Here is a 20,365-nt window from a genome sequence, read left to right as displayed (position 1 = left end):
CGAGCCCAGGAGGCTGTGTTACTTGCCTGGTACTGGGGTTTGGAATATCTACTCTGGGCTGGAGAAGAACTGACAATGGGAGGAGGAATGTCAAATTGTCATGGCCCATGTAGTTATAACGACATAGGCTGGACAATGAAAAAGGTTCTGTAGCATCAGCATGAGGAACTAGGCACCACATCAAGAACCACAACTTCAAAGATAATACTTTCTTACTGCCTGAACCCTATATGAGTTGACATAGGAGAAATATCATTACAGAAACAATGTGTTGCTCAAAGACTGGTACAAGGTAGTGGAGGTCTTTAGGTGTGCGACTGGAAAAGCACAGCAGATCAGACTTCATCCAAGGAGCAGGTAAGTCAATGTTTCGGAGTGAAACCCTTCATCAGAACGTTGACTTTCCTGCTTCTCGGATGCTGTCTGACCTGCTGTGCTTTTCCAGCCTCACACCAATAGACGCTGGTTTCATACATCTACAGTCCCTATTATCTCCAAGTCACAGGATCAGCCGGGGCACTAGCACTATTACTGGGGAAAGTTGGATTTGTGCCACTGGGATGGTCTATACTTGAATTGTACAGAATGACTCTTTGGAGATTTTAAACTCAATAGTGACAAAACATCAAATTTGGCTGGATGCAATAAATCAAAGTATAAAGACAAAATGACAGAGAAAAATATTTAGTGTGGGAAATTAGAAATAGACTGTAACAGAAAGCAATACTGTGAACAAATCTAAGAATAATCTAAGAATAAGTCACAGAATCACAATTCTTATAGTACAGAAGGAAGTCATTCAGCCCACTATACCTGCACCTGTTCTATTACCTAGTGCCAATTTCCTGCATTTTTTCGTGCATCCTTACACACCATGTTTATTCAGACAACCACCTAATGCTCTCTTGAATGCCTCAATTGAACCTGCCTCAACTATATTTCCAGGCAATGCATTTCATACCTTAACAACTCACTGTGTGGAAGCTGTTTATTTCCTGACACCACCCTTGCTTCATTTGCGCATCGCTTTAAATTAAGGCAACATTCAGAACAAAACAAAACTGATAGCTTAGATACAAATCATTAAGTACGATCTGGTATCCATTACAGAGATATGGCTGTTGGATGGCATGGACTGGGACCAGAATTTTGAAGAGTACAGACTTTTAGGAAGGCCAGGAAGCTAGGAAAGTGTAGAATCGTGGCTCTATTGATTGCTTGCACATCAGCGAGGGATGACCTGAGCTCAGAAAACCAGAATGTCAAAGTGGTTTAGGTATTAATGATAAATAATAAGGCAAGAAGTAATTGTGAGTGTGGTGTATTGGGACCTCTAACATCAGAAGATGGTGTGTAAAAGAAAAAATGTAAAGCAAGAGTCATGGAAGATTTTAATCTACATATAGACTGGAAAAATCAGACGGGCAAAGGCTGCAACAATGGGGAGTTCATAGCATGTGGTAAGCAACAGGGAGAATCTGATCAGATGAGCTGAATAGTGCCAAATACATTTTAATCCTATAAAGTATGATGCAAAGGAAAGGAGTGTACATTGAATGGCCGTACCCTAGAAAGTACAGAGGATCACAGGGACCTTGGTTCACATGTCCAAACTTCCTTAAAATCATCCAAACAACAGATAAGATGGTCAAGAAGATATATGGAGTACTTGGCTTTATTTGTCAAGATATTGAATACAAAGCAAGGAGGTTATGATGGAGCTGTATATAATGTATATTAGGCCACAGCTAGAGCTCTGTGTGCAGTTGAAGTTTGCCACACAATAGGAAGGATGTGATTTCCGTAGAGACAGTGCAGAAGAGATTCACCAGGATGGTTCCTGCTGGAGTGATTCAGCTGTGGAGATCAGAAAGTCTGGGGTTATTTTCCATACAACTCTTCGAGGTGGGATCTGATTGAAGTATATAAAATTCTGAGTGGTGTAGACAGGGTAGAGAAGGAGAAGCTTTTCTCCTTAATGAAGGATGACGAACGAGGGGGCACAGTTTAAAGTTCAGGAGCTGTAAGTTTAGAGGAGATTTTAGAAAAAAATGTTTTCACCCAAAGAGATGCGCCTATCTCGAACTCATTGCCTAAAACCGCGCTAGGGGTGAGAACAATTGATATTCAAGAGCTTTTTAGATGAATACTTGAAATGCCACAGCCTGACCCAAAACATCAGCTTTCATGCTCCTCTGATGCTGACTGACCTGCTGTGTTCCTCCAGCTCCACACTGTGTTATCTCTGACTCCAGCATTGGCAGTTCAACTATCTCCGGGATTAGAGTAGATGGATGTTTGATGATTGATGCAGGCGCAGTGGGCATAAGGACCTCTTTCCGTGCTGTAAATACTGTATGACTATCATGTTTTCATGGTTTTTTGAGAACAGCATGTTCTGGACCTGACCAGAGAGCAGCTATACTGGATCTGATATTGTGCCATGCGTTTCAAACTTTTCCAACCATTGGAATTTTTTTGGAAAGTTGTTGTGGAAAGAAAGCCTGAAAAAAAGAAGTGATATAGATATTTTAAATGAGGGGCCAAAGATCTGTTAAATGGAGTGTAATGAGAGAAAAATGTGACTTTATCCATTTTGGCAGGAAGCATATGATCTGAATGGTGAGAAATCGCGGAGCTCTGAGACACGAAGGGATCTAGGTATCGCAGTACAAAAGGTTGTTTTTTAGATATATTTTCTTAGATATTAACATAACTAAAGTAAGGATGGCGGATTTCCTTCCCTAAAAAGACATTAGTGAGCCCAATAGGTTTTTACATAGCCCAACAATGTTTATATATTCACTAATAGACTAGTTGTACTTACAGACTTTTAAATTAAGTTCAGCGTCTGTCATGCTGGGATTCAAACCCATGTCACAAGTGAATGAAGTTGGGCTTTTCAGTTAGTAGTTCTGTTGCATTACAGCAACACTACTGCTTTTCCTAGTGTTGGCGTTACATCAGTCACTGTGAATAATCCTTTTCACAATAGACATATATGTTAGCAGAAGAGATATTTATTTTCAATGCACTATTTAGCTCGGTTGGAGTTTTTAATATTCTACATGGTGCTGTAATATTTCACGGACAATGTTTACATTCGGTTTTATCTAGGCTGGTGAACTGTCACGATTTACTTTACAACATTTTGCAGTAACATTTATAATTGTTTCCACCTACGTGCTGTGTATTTTCATAAGATTTTCTTCCCTTTTGTCTTTTTATTTTTGTTCATTTTTCTTCTCTTTCCATATTGCATCTCACTTCTGGATATAGCAGGCAAAGGTGTATGACTAGTATGTCTAAACTGACTAAAACTGCTAAAAGGTGAGGTTATCTTAAACTAAGTTGAGATAGAAACTTGCATGGAGCGCTCTGCTGTGATACGTATCTTGTTTTCCACATTTACTGACACCTTTGTTGAGATACCTAAAAAAATTTAGCTATTACACTTGGGAAAGAAAGATGCTTTCATTACAGCTGGAATAATTTAAAGAAATGTTGACTGGAATGAATAAAGGTGTTAAAATGAGCTTAAAAGGACTAATTGGCCTTTTACCAAAGTAACAATATTAATTATATGCCTGTTGTTTATACTGAATAGAGCTAAGGAGAAAAATGTTGCATTAATCAAACAATTCCGTCAAATAACATGTTTCCATATCAACAGTACTTTATGTTGGAAGAGGGCACTTATCTTCTTTAACCTGAACCTTCTAGTTTATTGATCATGATGTGTAATTTTAATTTCTTTAGGCTATGAAATATTGTGGAAATCAATACTTATTTCTGCTCATACGTAGGGAATTTGAATATCAGTCATTGTTAGAGCCGTGCTAATTTCAAAATTATTCTCACCACTAAATGGGAAGTAATGTTTCCTTCCTAACCTATGAAAATCAGCATGGGACACTTCTCAAAGATAAAACTAAGTAGGGTGTAGGTACAGATGTAAGCAATCAGAAAGGTTTCTGTTAAAAAAAAGTACAGATAACAGTGTGGAGCTAGTGGAACACAGCAGGCCGAGCAGCATCAGAAGAGCAGGCAAGTTGACGTTTCAGCTCGAGACCTTTCTTCAGACCTGACCCGAAACATCAACTTTCCTGTTCCTCTGATGCTGCCTGGTCTGCTGTGTTCCTCCAGTTCCACACTGTGTTGTCTCTGATTCCAGCATCAGCAGTTCTTGCCAAGAGTTAGTAGGAACTGCAGATGCTAGAGTCCGAGATAACAAGGTGTAGAGCTGGATGAACACAACAGGCCAGGCAGCATCAGAGGAGCAGAAAGCTAATGTTTCAGGACTGGATCCTTTTCAGAAATGTTTTCTGAAGAAAAAGCTTTTCTGAAGATGGGTCCAGTCCCGAAATGTCAGCTTTCCAGCTCCTCTGATGGTGCTTGGTCTGCTGTGTTCATCCAGCTCTACATCTTGTTATCTGCAGTTCTTGCTATCTTTCTTAAAAAGGCAGTTGTTTTTAACTTTACAGAAAACAATGGATTTCTTTGTTTTTTATTCATACAGGCACACAATTCAATTGAAACTACTCAGGCTCAATATTCATTTGTTTGAATAATTTCTTTCACAGAGGCTGTAGTACTTTTAGGTCGGTTGGCTTGTTGTTTTGCAGACGTTTAAGTGAATATGTTTAAGTGAAACTGCCAGTTTAGTGTGATTCAGTAATGAAATATAACTTGCTTTTTGCTTTTAGACTCATGTCACTTAGAATCATAGATCCCCTACAGTGCAAAAAGAGGCTATTTGGCCCATCGATACCACCCTGACCCTCCGTACAGCATCCCACCAGCTCGCCCATAACCCCACATTTCCCATGGCCAATCCACCTAACCTGCACATTCTTGGTGAGCGGGAGGAAACTGCAGCTCCCAGAGGAAACCCACGCAGACATGTGGAAAATGTGCAAACTTCACAGAACATGATGTGGAACTTGTGCTTTCAAATAAACTTTTTGGACTATAACCTGATGTTGTGCGATTTCTGACTGTGTCCACACAGACAGTCATTCCAGTTTGGAATCGAACCTGGATCCATGGCACTGTCAGGCAGCAGTGCCAACCAATGAGCTACCTTGCCACTCTTTTGTGCCCTTGATTAAGTGTCTATACTCATGCATCCAAAGCCTCAAATTTAAAATTCCAAACCTTGTTTTCAAAATCCTCCATAGCCTCACAACCTCAATCTCTGCAATCTGCTCCAACCCTGCATCCCTCCAAGAAATTGCCTTTCCACCAACACTGGGTTCTGGTAAACTTTGTTTCATAATTAATGGCTGTGTCTTCAACCAGCTAATCTCTAAGCTCTAGAATTCCGTTCTTGCCTGCACCACCTTTCTGCCTTAAAGAATCTTCTGAAAGCATGACCTAGTGAGTGCTGCTGCTTATGCTTTAGTGTCATTTTTTGTCCAAAGAACCTCGCGATGTTATTTTCTACATTAATGATACTACATAAATGAAAGTTGATATTTTTGAGCACCCTTATGTAGATTTCTTTCATTCTGCATTCTGGCCTGGATTTCAACCAGAAACAAAAAGAAAATATTCCAAGCTATGACATGACTCATAAAACCATGTGATCATAAGATGTGGATATGAGTCAGCCCATTGGGTCTGCTCTGCCTTTCAACAACATCATAACTGATCTAATTGTTTGGAACTTCACTTTTCTGCTTTTTCCCCACAATGTTTGATTCCTGTACTAATTAAAAATCTATCTCCGTGTTGAAAATACTTAATGAACCAGCCTCTACAGGCCGTTGTGATTAAGAATCCCCCAGATTCACAACCCTATGACAGAAGAAATTGCTCCACATCTCCTAATTAAATGTATTACCTCTTATTCTGGAATTATGCATCTGGTCCAAGACACTCTTACAAGTGGAATCAAGCTTTCTGCATCATCAATATCTTGACAAAACCCCGAATGTATTCCTATATTTTCTTTACTTTGTCTGAACTATTTTACATTCAGCAAGTAGTTATTAGGGGGTGGTAAAAATTTCTAGAGGAACAAAAATGTCTCCGTAATTATATGTGGCAGAGCTAGAATAAGGGATTGTGTTCCTTTGTGCAGATAGTTCCGTTGTGTGTTGAAGGTAAACATTATTTAGTTCCCACTGAATGGATGGCAACAAAGAATGTCATGTACTTTATCATTCTCCTTTGCTAATAATAAGGTACAAATGGAAATTCCAGTAAAAACCATTTATTTTCCAAACATCAGTACAATCAGTAAATAAGGCAAGTTTAGAATCAATTCAAAAACCCATTTCAGCTGTCATGATGATTTCAGAGCTGCCATATTGAAAGAGGCTAGAATTCCAAGGAAGTCAAACATATGCAAAGACAATTAACACCCAATGTTCATCCAGTTGGATCATCTACACATATTATTCTGTTGTAGTAGAGTACACCCAGCATCTATTTGATGCTGTAAACTTAAGAAGGAAACATATGATTGAAAAATAAGACAGAATCCCAAAAAATTAATCTTTCTATTAGACCTGAAGACGTTGGAACAGAATCAGGCCATTAGGCTCACCAAGTCTGCTTCATAATTTGGTTATCATGGATGTGATTCTTAACCCCATTCCCCTGCATTCTCTCCATAACCCTTGATCCCCTTACTAATCAAGGACTCATCCATCTCTGGTTTAAATGTATTCAATGTCTTGGCCCTCTACAGCCCTCTGTGGCAATGAGTTCTACAGATTTGCCACCCTCTTGCTGAAGAAATTCCTCTTCATTTCATTTCTAAAGGATCGTCCCTTCAATTGGAGGCTGTGCCCTCGGATCCTACTATCCCCTACGAGTGGAAATAGCTTCCTTACATCCAGTCTATCCAGGCCACTAGGTATTCTGCAAGTTTCAATCAGATCTCCCCCTTATCGTTCTCAACCCCATCAAGTACAGACCCAGAGGCCTCCATTGCTCAACATAAGACAAGCTGTTCATTCCTGAGATGATTCCTGTAAACCTCCCCTAGACCCCCTCCATTGCCAGCATATTCTGCTTAGATAAGGGGCCCAAAACAGCTCACAATATTCCAAATGCAGTCTGACCAGAGGCTTATACAGCCTCGGCAGTACATCTCTGCTGTTGTATTCTAGCTGTCTTGAAATGAATGCTAATAGTGGGGCTCCTTTTTTTTGACTTTTCAACTACACTCTGAATAAGTAGAAGAAAAAATTGGAACATTATCCACAAATGTCGTAGAAATTCACAGAAAATCCTCAATTCTTAAAGATTAAAGTAACTATGGCACAGACAGAGACCATTCAGATCAGTGACTGTCTGTAAAGCAGTCGGTCACGTTCTCCTGTTCTTTCTGTACAACACTGCAATTTTATTTCTGCCATATGCCCGTCCAATTTTCTTTCGTTATCTTTGCTTCCAACACCCTCATTAGCTGGGAGATCATTACTACTTGCTACATAAAAGAGTGTTTCCCCACACATCCCCACCAACTCTCACATCTCTTCCTCAAAACATTAAAACTGTGACCCCTCACCGTTGCACCATCAGCTTCTGTACGTCTACTTTATGTAAAACCTGTCATAATCTTACATACTTCTATCCAATCTCTCTGTCTCCTTAGAATAACCTTAACATCTTGGTTGTTAGGTATTTCAGAAAAAGGCTTTTAAAATATTCAATCAGCTTTTCCTTAATTTTAGTGAATACTGAATTTTACTTTGGCTTGAAATAAAATCTGAGGAAAGCTGTCATGTCATTGGAGAACAATGCATTCAAGACGAGTAGGCAGTTATCAACTGCAGCAAAGATATTATAGTTTAAAACTAATGAGCTTTATTTTTAAACCCAGTGGTGTGAAGAGAAGCAATTCTTCTGAGCGAGTGTCATCAGTTGCACGTAGAGAAAGCTTTGGAGAGTCAAAGAACAGCAGGACCCGCACTGGCTCAACGAGCAGTGGTTCCAGTGGGAAAAAGATGAGCGACAGGTACATGAAAGTGCATATTTTTAGTTTCTAACATTTTTGCACTATCTGTGATATTAAACTGAAATTTAATCATCTTAATTCGTGAATAAAAATGTAGAAATGTTATTTGTGCTATCCATAGCTTCCGTAGTAAGATAGCATCAGCTGGGGAGAAGAATACCATTTCAAAAAGTGTAATCTGAACTAAACCTGTTGACATGAGAGGATTTATTCCGCTCTGGTGCAGCACCATGGGGTGTTACCCAGACAGGAGAAAAATTTGAAACATGTTTTCTCAAAATAACATTGAAGACTGTTACTTTTGCATCTGTGAAGTTTGAATTGGTATGAAATGGCTTGAATATGTATGGCCACTAAAAAAAGATTGAGCTCAGGTTTCAATAGTCTGGATTTTATGGCCCTCTGCCAGCTTGTTTAAAGGGAGTTGTGGAAGTGTTAAGCAGACCACCTGCTCTTGAGGCCTTTAAGTCGCTAACTAATGACCACTTCAGAGCCCTGTCTTGCTCCCATCACTACCTTATCTATGGCAGAGTGAGACCCAAACCAAGCTGACAACACAGCAAGTTTTTGTGTGTTAGCGGGTATCAAGCAAACAGGGAGGAACCCAGTCTATGTCTATTGGAGACATGCCCAACCAAAGATCTACCCCCTTAACACTCCACCTTTTGTAGCACCTAGCTGGAGTCTGCCAGCCAAGTCCCACGATGCCCCAGATTAAACCTTGGTGCAGCTTCCAATCCTCCTCCTCTTCGTGAACTGACTATAGTCCCAGCAATGTTCACCATTCAGACTCTGTATTGTTGGGAGTACAGGGCTGCTGAAATGGCTGGTAACTCTCTAAGGTGGGCCATACGCTCCAGGCAAAGGTGGAAGATTCACCGGAGACTTAACACACCACAAAATCGCTGTTTTATGGGTGAGCTCTCAACCAACATTTCACCCAAACAGGTGCTGAATACAGCATCCTGCGCAATTCAGCTCAATGGCTGCTATGTGATCATCTCGAATAGATAATGTCGATAGATTGATGCAGTGGCCAATGGGTGTTGAAATTATTTGACATGATGTCAGTAGTGAAGGCCAGCCTTTTGCACCTCTATGCTTGATCAGCTACAAGTAGCTGTATTGACTGAGTGTCCTGTGGACTGTGGATGATGGCCTGCCAATAGTATTGTGACAGCTTTAAAGAGAGTTCCAAATCAGCTCAATAGTTTAAAAAAAAACAATTTATTGGACTAGAAAAATAAATATGCTATTATTACGAGCAGTCTAACATATGAGATACTAACAATGGTGTAGAGATTCAATCTAATATTATTTCTTTCACAGCAAGCCTAAGGATCCTCTCTTTAATGCAGGTGAGTAGTTATAAAATAATTCCTTTTCAATAGTAGTTTTCCAAAGTGTTTGTTTAGACTGTTGTGAAAGTATGATATTCTTGCCTTTTTGTGCTTACATCTTTGCCTAATTTGATTTTCTTTCTTTTTTCAAAAATGAAGTCTCTTGCTTTTCGTTTACCCAAATTTTCAAATACCTAATTTTGGAAAGCTAGGGATAAGGATTCAACCAGAATACCACAACACTGTGTCATCACATCAGGCATTCATAAAATTGCTGAGATAGAAACCATGCGGGACCTACTGACTGACACTGAGACATAAGTTTTGTGTTAAACAATAATGAGTCATAATGTGATGCTGAAACAGTGTGTCCTTTCTTTTGCTTGATACATTTGTTAACGATAATTCCTACCAAGAATGTGTTTTCTGAGGTTTCCTTTCCACCCACACCGCACCACCGCCGCCCCCCCTCCCCAGCCCGCCAGTTCCAAATCGCCCACCCACCCTTGTAGGAGCTATGCATTTTCACATATCTTCTTCAACCCCAGGAGACATTGCATAGTCTTTATGAAGTTTCATACTAAACATCTGGATTACAGAGGTGTTCATGCCTCTTTCTCCTTCCTTCGTTCTTCAAAATGGAATAACTTACATCCGCGCAGTGCTTCCATTAGGAATCCAATCAAAGATAGGACCAATTATTTTGATATTCCAGGCTAATGTTTAAGCATAGTACTAATGGAGAATGCTTTGTTAGAGGTTCTGTCTTTCAGATGTAACATTAACCTAAGTCCCCATCTGCTCTCTCTGAACATAAACAAAAGTAAAACCTTGGCACTATTAAAAAAGGAGTAACTAAAATCACTAAAACAGACTATTTAGGCATGTATCTTGTCAATGATTGTGGACCTTGCTGTGTGCGAATTGGTAATGATGCCTAAATTGGTTGCGTATCCTAAAAGTACATCATTGGCCAAAATCACTTAGGATGTTCCAAGGTCGTAAGGGCATTCTACAAACCAATTCCACATATAGAAATTCTTCTTAAGAGTAGTACATACTTAGCCAAAAGCTGCAATGAAAGAAACCACAAATATAAATAAGACTACTTCTTGGTTACATGATTTGCAGATATAAGTGCAGCATTTAAAAGTATGTTTATGTCATAGAGCTCGAACTTTCCACTGCTTCTCTAGACCAAACTTCCGAATCAGTTTTTTCATCTTACTTTTAGAGCAACAGAGAGTCTTAGGAATTCTAACTCTGTTTGGATTCCTTCCTGATCTTGCTACTCCCCATCAATATAACCTTCTCCAGTCTTACTGTCCCTTCCACAAACTACCATTCCTCTAACTTGGGCCTCTGGTGCATCACACCTTCCCTTTATTCCAAGAGTCACTGCCATGCCGTCAGATGTCCAGGTGTCAAATGAACTTCTGTCCATAAATCCCTCTAATACATTACATCCCTTACATTCTTCACAACTGTCAGTAAGCTTATCTTTAACCAAGATGGCTGGTTCTCCTATTGCCTCTTCCAGTGAAGCATCTTGTGACATGTTTTCTGCATTAGAGGGCGTGTGAATGAACAAACGTTGTTGCTACCTGTTGTCTTGGGTAGGGAACTGGTTAGTGGATAGCCTTCTAGTGTGAAGCAGCTAGCAGCAGGACTGGAGAAACAAGTGTACATGAAGAATATAGGTACGTGAATAAGAATGTACCTATATTCTTCATGTACACTTGTTTCCCCAGTCCTTCTGCTAGCTGCTTCACACTAGAAGGCTATCCACTAACCAGTTCCCTACCCAAGACAACAGGTAGCAACAACGTTTGTTCATTCACACGCCCTCTAATGCAGAAAACATGTCACAAGATGCTTCACTGGAAGAGGCAATAGGAGAACCAGCCATCTTGGTTAAAGATAAGCTTACTGACAGTTGTGAAGAATGTAAGGGATGTAATGTATTAGAGGGATTTATGGACAGAAGTTCATTTGACACCTGGACATCTGATGGCATGGCAGTGACTCTTGGAATAAAGGGAAGGTGTGATGCACCAGAGGCCTAAGTTAGAGGAATGGTAGTTTGTGGAAGGGACAGTAAGACTGGAGAAGGTTATATTGATGGGGAGTAGCAAGATCAGGAAGGAATCTAAACAGAGTTAGAATTCCTAAGACTCTCTGTTGCTCTAAAAGTAAGATGAAAAAACTGATTCGGAAGTTTGGTCTAGAGAAGCAGTGGAAAGTTCGAGCTCTATGACATAAACATACTTTTAAATGCTGTACTTATATCTGCAAATCATGTAACCAAGAAGTAGGCTGATGAAATTGAAGAGAATGCCAATGTTATGCCCTTGTGGAACTCCAGTGATGGTATAGCTGGTGATACTCCATCCCTTATTTGTTAAGCTCTATTTAAGAACAGAGCCAAGTGAATGTTGTATTTCTTAGAATGGATTGAAGGCCTACTATGCATGAAGGATGGTCAGAGAACAGGGTTTGACAGTTTGGGTCACAGTTTGGCAGTTTGTACTAAAATGGTCAGGGCACCTTGTTGGCTCATTGCAGATTGCTGAGAGAGGCAGAATGGGTGTGTGGTAATTCCAGAGAAATTCTTGGGATATCATTCGGAAATTAGGAAACAGGGATATGAGGGGTTAGGATCAGGGCTGCAAGAAGAAAATACATGAGAGGAGAGAATTGGAAGTGGTGTGTCCATTTGTGGGAAGGGATTAAAAACAAAGAAAGGCCAAGAGAAAATAAAATGAGAGAGACTAACGGGTTGTGGGAGGTCTCATGTTCCCCACGGTAAGGACTACTCGTTAAGAGTACTTGGAAGATACTTCCATAGGATTACTATCATCAGTTTTAGCCTGGAGGTTTTATTGTTCTGCTTTGGGTTTACATTTAGTGTATTTAAATAAATATCAGTGAATCTGAAACTTGAATAAATCTGTTCTTCCGTCATTATTACATTCTGTTCTCCTAAAGGAAAGAGGGACTCTCCAAATGCCTGATATGAATGTGCAGCTGCAAAACAGCTGGCCCAGTCAATGTGTGTTTATAAATATAGAATTGTTTAATAAGCCATATCCAGTGAACTGTTGGGATAATCATGTCACCATATTCTTTTAGTGTTTAAGGAATTGAGAGTTTATTGCTTTTCAGTATATCATTAATGAAGTATGCATGTAATGAATTAATGAAAAAATCTAAATGTGCCAAGATAAGTGAAGTACTCAAATTTCCATGTTTCATGTGAGGTTAATTAGAAGCTGTAAATGAATATGGCTGTTCAGTCCTTAGAACAGGTGCTAGGTGAACCTGACTTTCCTCATACACATCTTTATCTAGCACTTCTGTCTCTATCTCTGTAATCACAAGGGAAGCGCCGTGTGATGCATTGCAAAGGTAGGTCTCATTTGTGCAATATTCTAGCTCTCTGAACGTACCTGTTTCCTAGCTGTCAGGTCTCATTCACATGCACCCACAGCCTCTTCTGCAAGCACGCTTACATTTTCTTTGAAATGCAAAGCTTTCTTAACTGGATATCACGTTTCAACGCAACCAAACTTTCCAGTTGCATTAACCAGACTTTTCCTGGAGCCATAACTATCCTGGACATCATTTATTTTGTCAACTGGGGTCCAGGGAATGGGGGAAGATTGAGGGTGGGAGTCAGTGGAATAATGAATAGGTCTCCTGAAGGACTCCTAGATCCTTGTGTTGTCTTTGAACTTGGCCTGTTGAGTCATGTGACTGACGTGCAGAGAGCTATGCCACATATATTGTAGTGCTGCTTGCTTTTGAAATGTTTGTGTAAATTCACTAGTGCTTGAAAAATAATCACCTTTGAGGATGTACCAACAGTTTGTAAGATGTGCATGAGAGTTTGTCAGAATGTACTAATCTTTAAAAAGAAATTCTAGTAGCTGATTCAAATTCAGATGAAAGACATAACTCTCAATCAGGAGTAACATCAAAAATCTCATGAATGCTAGCAGACAAAACGCAAAACTAAACATAGCCATTCTCTTAGTAGCAAATGAGCAATATACAAGCTTGGCTTGGGTGACCATTGATTTTGTGGTGTCTAATTTAAAGCTTCTTGTGTTAGTAGCAGAGATAAAGCATAATGCTGAGTTTGAGGATAGGGGAAATGTGATCGTGTTTGAAGGTAAAGAAAATAAAAATTGGGAGGAATCTAAAATGGACTGCCGACTCACTATCTTCCATTTCCCCCTATTGCACAGACCTAGCACTTTTGCTGACCATTCAGTATTCTTATCTTCACAGCACAGTATAATTCAATTTTCTCAATTGTGAAAAGGATAATTTTTGGGGGAGTTGTTTGCAGTTTTGTGACAATGACACTTTTAATTTAAAGTTAAATGCTGCCTAGATAAGAAAACTGGAAGAAGTTACTAATGTTTACACTGCTTAAAGAGAGACAGATAATTGAGGTGTATGCTTGTGCATCTTTATCCTTTTGATTGCAGTAATGATGTTTTAGTAACTGAGAAATTGTAAAAGAATATGTTACAATAATGAGAACCACAATTATTTTTCTTCATTAACACAGTTAGATAATAGATATGATTTCAGTTAGATGCTATAATAACCTGTAATTATTTTCTTACTTCTGTCCTCCTATCTACTGTACATTCGTGCATTACCATTCTGTGTAGTTTCGCTGCAGATAATGCTGAGTCAGTCTCCAAAATTGACTGATTCTCCCGACAGCAGTGCTGAACATGTTAATTTGCTATCAACCCAAGAACCAACTCTTCAAGAATTTGAACCAACCTCAACTAAAACTGTTGGGACGCTTGGAACTCGCAAGTTACCCTCTCTGACCCTACCACTTCCTAAAAGCCCAAGTCAGATTATCAGCCCTATTGCCATGTCGAGGTCTCCAAGTTTGATTAGCCCACTCAAATCCCCTAGCCAGTACTTCCAGATCTATTTCTAACTCCTTAACTTCTACAATTAAGTATTTGATGGGCTGTGAGGAATTAAATCTGTTTTGCTTTATTTTCTTCTGTGTGTCTGCCATGTACATTTCTTTGTCATGTTTTGCCTGTCATGCTTTCCTTCTTCTGCACACTGTGTTTTCTGCACTGAATTCTTTGTTTGGCATGTATAATATTGATTTAAAAAGCATGTGTCACTATTCTGAATTTATTAAATGTGGTCACATATTGTTGCATTTTGGATAATTATACTTAATTGTTTTTAACATCAACAACACTCACTGCATGTAATGATAATGTATGAAATCTTTCATGTAATAAAGACAGTTACAATGTTAAATCAAAGACTGGTGTTGGCTGTACTTCAATTTTCTTCCTCACCCTCTCTCTGAATGTTCCTTAACTGATGTTATTTTACCTACGTAACTTTTAATACAAGTGTTCAAAAAATGATCATTGTATTCTCTGTGCTTTTTGTAGAGGAAGGATATGTAAAAATGTTCCTGCGTGGACGTCCAATCACCATGTACATGCCCCAAATTATTAAGGAAACCTACAGTTTGGATGATAAAGGTGAACTTCCAGCCAAAAAGCTGAAGCTAGACTGGGTGTATCCTTCAGCGTCTAGATGCCAGTGTTGAATTTTTAACCTTAACTATGTACAGCTAAATAGTTCTCATTTCAAAAAACCACACAACGTGGTAAAAATAGCAGATTTGGTTATGAAAATTATTTAATAAAATCATGGTTGTAATAGAAGCTCCTCTGTGGAAATGTCCCCAGGCCTAGTTCCTATTTTTATGACATTTTGATGGATGTTATTTTGCATTTTTGCTTTTTAAGTTCCATTCTGATCAAAATCATGTAATTACCTGTTTGAAAAGTGATTGCCTGCTTTCATTTTATTTCTTTTATCTCCATTGTGTAATTCACATGCAGTCAAAACCTTGTTAACATTTGGAATTGTTAAAATCAGAACATTGTTTTACAAATTTGCTGTACTGCATTGCCTCTTGCCAACCGATGAAACTTGTAGTTTTGTTGTTGCTTTACAGAAATTATTTCACCTGTTACTTATTAGATTTTATGTTTCCTAACAGCTACAAACACAAAAGGATCCTCAGCCCAATCCAATCTCCTTATAGCCATCTGTAACACTTTAGCATAATTTCTGATGTGGTATTGCAGGTATAGTTGAATGAAAGTTTTCCCAGCTTACAAAACTGACCCCAACCTTACTAAACTGGCTATTGAATTTTGCAAAGTCGTTACAGTCTGTTGGTAAATGAGTGTTTTATGAGTTCCAGGCTGACAAAAGGAGCTGTTCTAATGTCACAGCATCCACTACATATAAAGAGCTGCTTTAATGCTGCAGTCAGTTGCATTTATTTTCATTGCTTTACGTGTTACCTTGTCTATAGCAGTAAAAGCAAACCAGGGTACTGACATTCTTTTGCCTCATGGTAATGATGATGGTATATTTCATACACTTAGCTTTGTTAAGATGCCTAGAGATTACTTCAGACTTGAAGCTAATTAAGACAGTGCAATAATAGAGACACATTTCAAATAGTCAGGGCAAAAGTCAAGAAGACATGATGTGCCACACGCAAGCAATTTAGTGATGTTTCCCTGAAATATTTCGCTTGAATGCGACTATGTTGGATAAATGCTAGGCAAAAGCCAATGATACACTTTGTAACAGACATTGTAGCCCTGTAATTCCATTTTGTGAGTTACACTGAATTTGTGCCATTCTGGAATTACATCCACTGGTGGTCTATGGAGTTTTTTTGGCAGAATTTCCAGTTTCAGCTTGTTCATATATTTGTTGGAGCACCTATAGTGGCTGTAATTAAATCCATCAGCTTGCTGATTAGGAGTGGAGGAAAGGAGTAGGCAGGTTTGAGGGCAAATTGACCCAGGATCCAGTGGGATATGAAAGTCGCAATTTTTAAACATTCATCTGTGGGATGCGGGCATCGCTGGCTGGTCTGCATTTCTTGCTCATTCCTAGTTGCCTTGAGGAGGTTGTGGTGAGCTGCCTTCACGAACTGCTGTAGTGCACTGGCTGTGGCTTGACCCAATGACATTTGGGAAGTAATTCCAGGATTTTGACCCTTGATTTGCAACAGTGAAGCAACAGTAATATATTGCCAAGTTAGGATGGTGAGTGGCTTGGAGGGGAACTTGAAGGTGCTGGTGTTCCCATATGTCTGCTGCCTTTGTCCTTCTAGATGGAAGTGGTTGTGGGTTTGAAAGGTGCAGTCTGGGGATTTTTGGTGAATTTCTGCAGTGAATCTTGTAGATAGTACACACTGCCGCTACTGAGCGTCGGTGGTGGAAGGAGTGAATGCTTGTGGATGCGATGCCAATCAAGCAGCTGCTTTGTTCTGGATGGGGTCAAGCTTCTTGAGTGTTGTTGGGGCTGCGCTCCTCCAGGCAAGTGGGGAGTATTCATCACAGTCCTGACTTGTGCCTTTGTAGGTGGTGAATGGGCTTTGAAGAATCAGAGCGTGAGTTACTCACCGCAGTATTCCTAGCTTCTGACCTGCTGTTGTAGCCACTGTGTTTATGTGATGAGTTCAGTTGATTTTCTTGAATGATAACCGCCAGGATGTTGAAAGTGGGGAATTTAGTGATGCTGACACCATTGAATGTCAGCGGGCACTGATTAGATTGTCTCTTGTTGGTGTGCATGTAAGAGACTGCTATTTCTCAGAGTAGCAGCATTTGCCAACCGACCAGCTTTTCCTCTGGAAGTACTGAATAGCAGCATGTAGGAGGTAATGCCGGGCTACCCAGTTCAGAGCTCCTGAGAAGTAGAAATCAGTAGCTCCATCCCAAAAAAATTTTTTAAAAACTTTTAAAAAAAGTAAAATAGCTATATTCATCCAGCCTAACTCACATAATTGTCACAGAGATAGGAAGAACTGCCGATGCTGGAGAATCTGAGAGAACAAGGTGTAGAGCTGGACGAACACAGCAGGCCAAGCAGCATCAGAGGAGCAGGAAGGCTGATGTTTTGGGCCCGGACCCTTCTTTAGAAATGGGGGAGGGGAAGGGGATTCTGAAATAAATAGGAGACATGGAGAGGCGGATAGAAGATAGATAAAGGAGAAGATAGGGTGAGAGGAGACAGACAGGTCAAAGACGTCTCCCCCCGTCTCCCTATTTACTTCAGAATCCCCTTCCCCTCCCCCATTTATGAAGAAGGATCCCGACCCAAAACATCAAGCTTTCCTGCTCCTCTGATGCTGCTTGGCCTGCTGTGTTCATCCAGCTTCACACCATGTTATCTCACACAATTGTTTTGTCTTGTGCATTACAATATATACTCTCACCATTAAATCCTTAATTTATGTAATCTCTTGGGAGTGATTAAAAAAATTAAAACTCACACCAATCAAAAAACAATATTTGGAAAATTATAAGGTTGGAAATGACATAGTTGGGGGGTGTACACTAGAGCACTATTCAGTCTTCTTCCATCCAGTAAAATGGCAAATTTGGCAGTTTACATCTCAAACATCTTTTTTTATTATAGAGACATTGTTTGTTGTATTCCTCTGCATCTCTTAGTTGGTATTATTATCCCTGAGAGTAAGCGATGGTCATTTACATATACAGACTACAGAAACATTTCTAGGGATAAACTGGTCACTAACTCCAATATAAATCCACTGACTCCCACATCTCTCTGGATTATACATCCTTGCGCCATGCTTCCTTTAAATATTCCATTCCGTTTTCTCAGGTCCATCACATATGTTTTGATGAGGCCAGTTTCAACAAGGGAGCCTCCGAAATGTCGACCTTCTTCCTCAGTCGAGGATTCACCAGCTCCGTTGTCGACAGGGCTGTCAGCTGGGTGCATCCCATCTCCCACACTTACGCCCTCATCCCTCTTATCCCTCTCACAACAACAATAATGTTCCCCTTGACCTTACACAACATCCCACCAGCATCCACATCCAGAAGATCATCAGATGCCATTTCCACCACCTCCAGCGAGATGCCACCACCAGACACTTATTCCCCTCTCCTCCCTTGTCTACCTTCCACAGGGACCATTCCCTCCAGGACAGCCTGGCCCACTCTTCCTTCACCCCCAACACCCCACCACAGCCCCATGGCACCTTCCTCTACAACCCGTGGAAGTGGCTAATTTACCTCCTCCCTCCTCAGTATCCAAAGGCCCAAACGTAGCTTCCAGGTGAAGCAGCGCTTTACCTGCACTTCACACAGTTTAGTCTGCTGCATTCACTGCTCTCAATGTGGTCTCCTATATATTGGGGAAACGAAGCATAGACAGGGTAACCGCTTTGCAGAATCTACGTTCTGCCTGCAACAAAAATCCCTGAGCTTCCAGTTGCCTGCCAGTTTAACGTACCACCTTGTTCCCTGGCTAATGTTTCTGTCCCAGGTTTGCTGCAGTGCTGCTGCAAATATCAGTTCAAGCTGCTGGAACACCTCATTTTCCCCTTCGGGATCCTGCAGCCCTCCGGACTCAATACCGAGTTCAATAATTCTTAGGCCTGAACTCTTGCATGCCCTAGCCCCCTACCCCACACACCAGGTCTTGTTATCATATAGTCTGCTGCTATACACCAACTATTGTCAGTCACCAACAGTTCCCATTTACAGCTGTTCACCCTCGGAGCCAGATCATTATCCACTCTTTGCCTGTCCAACTGTTCTCTCACTTAGGGCTCTACCCCCCCCTTATCATTTACTCTTTACCCCCTTCTCCCACCCTATCATTTAAATATAAACCAACATTTCCTAGCCATATGGTATCAATGTGGACTTCACCAGTTTCAAAATCTCCCCTTCCCCTACTGCATCCCTCAACCAGCCCAGTTCGTCCCCTCCCCCCACTGCACCACACAACCAGCCCAGCTCTTCCCCCCCACCCACTGCATCCCAAAACCAGTCCAACCTGTCTCTGCCTCCCTAACCTGTTCTTCCTCTCACCCATCCCTTCCTCCCACCCCAAGCCGCACCCCCCGCTACCTACTAACCTCATCCCACCTCCTTGACCTGTCCGTCTTCCCTGGACTGACCTATCCCCTCCCTACCTCCCCACCTACACTCTCTCCACCTATCTTCTTTACTCTCCATCTTCGGTCCGCCTCCCCCTCTCTCCCTATTTATTCCAGTTCCCTCCCCCCATCCCCCTCTCTGATGAAGGGTCTAGGCCCGAAACGTCAGCTTTTGTGCTCCTGAGATGCTGCTTGGCCTGCTGTGTTCATCCAGCCTCACATTTTATTATCTTGGAATCTCCAGCATCTGCAGTTCCCATTATCTCTCATTTCCTAGTTACCGTCAGTTCTGAGGAAGGGTCACCAGTCCCAAAATGTTAACTCTGATTTCTCTTCACAGATGCTGTCACACCTACTGAGCTTTTCCAGCAACTTCTGTTTTTGTTATATACAGAGGGGTGAATTCCAAGAGACCACAAATGTATCACAACGACCAGCAAATGTTTAGCTGATTTGCAGCCTCCCTTGTTTGTTGTTAAGCACATTCTGCATGTTGAATGACTGGAAACTTTCTGCTCATGAAGGTGCGAAGGAGTGTAGATGCCAATTAAGCAACATTGAAAACCCAGCAACTTTGGGTTGTGGGGATTTACTCCTGATTTTCTCCAGTCTCCTGTAGTAATATCTATTCCTGAATACGTGTTTGGCCTGCATCTTGACTATGCATTAGACAGCTGTCTGAAGTAACTCGATGTCATACAAGTTCACTTTTGTAGCCAAAGACAGCAATCTGATGAGATTATGGCTGATCTGATTGTAGCCTCAACTCCACATTCCTGTTTATCCCCTGTATAACCTTCAATTCTTCATTACTAAGGGAATCAATCTAACTCAGCCTTAAAAAAAATTCAGCAATCCTGTCTCTATTGATCATTGGAAATTTCCTCATTCTGTCTTAAAATTATTTTTGAACCATATGCTCCTAATCTCTTCCATATGGGAAACACTCTGTCAGCGTCCATCTGTCAAGTTCCTTCAGCGTCTTGGATGTTTCAACATGATCTCTACTTGCTTCTAAATGCCTCTGAGTGCAGACAT

The 20,365-nt window shown here is 40.6% G+C and overlaps 1 protein-coding gene across 10 annotated transcripts in view; it reads left to right on the top strand.

Annotated features, from left to right (window-relative positions):
* Positions 1-20,365, top strand: part of eml1 (EMAP like 1) — a 248,697-nt gene that overhangs the window by 181,969 nt on the left and 46,363 nt on the right. For 6 of the 10 annotated variants that reach the window (XM_048537396.2, XM_059649108.1, XM_048537399.2 and 3 more), the window contains 5 exons: positions 3,280-3,330; positions 7,838-7,972; positions 9,302-9,330; positions 12,694-12,720; positions 14,763-14,892. In XM_048537396.2, the coding sequence (XP_048393353.1) occupies positions 3,280-3,330; positions 7,838-7,972; positions 9,302-9,330; positions 12,694-12,720; positions 14,763-14,892 (372 nt within the window). The remainder of the gene's footprint in view (positions 1-3,279; positions 3,331-7,837; positions 7,973-9,301; positions 9,331-12,693; positions 12,721-14,762; positions 14,893-20,365) is intronic. The other 4 variants (XM_048537397.2, XM_048537401.2, XM_048537395.2 and 1 more) reach the window with 3 other exon arrangements.

This window comes from Stegostoma tigrinum, chromosome 10, assembly GCF_030684315.1.
Source record: "Stegostoma tigrinum isolate sSteTig4 chromosome 10, sSteTig4.hap1, whole genome shotgun sequence".
Lineage (NCBI taxonomy): Eukaryota > Metazoa > Chordata > Chondrichthyes > Orectolobiformes > Stegostomatidae > Stegostoma > Stegostoma tigrinum.
This window is presented reverse-complemented; position numbering and strand designations above follow the sequence as displayed.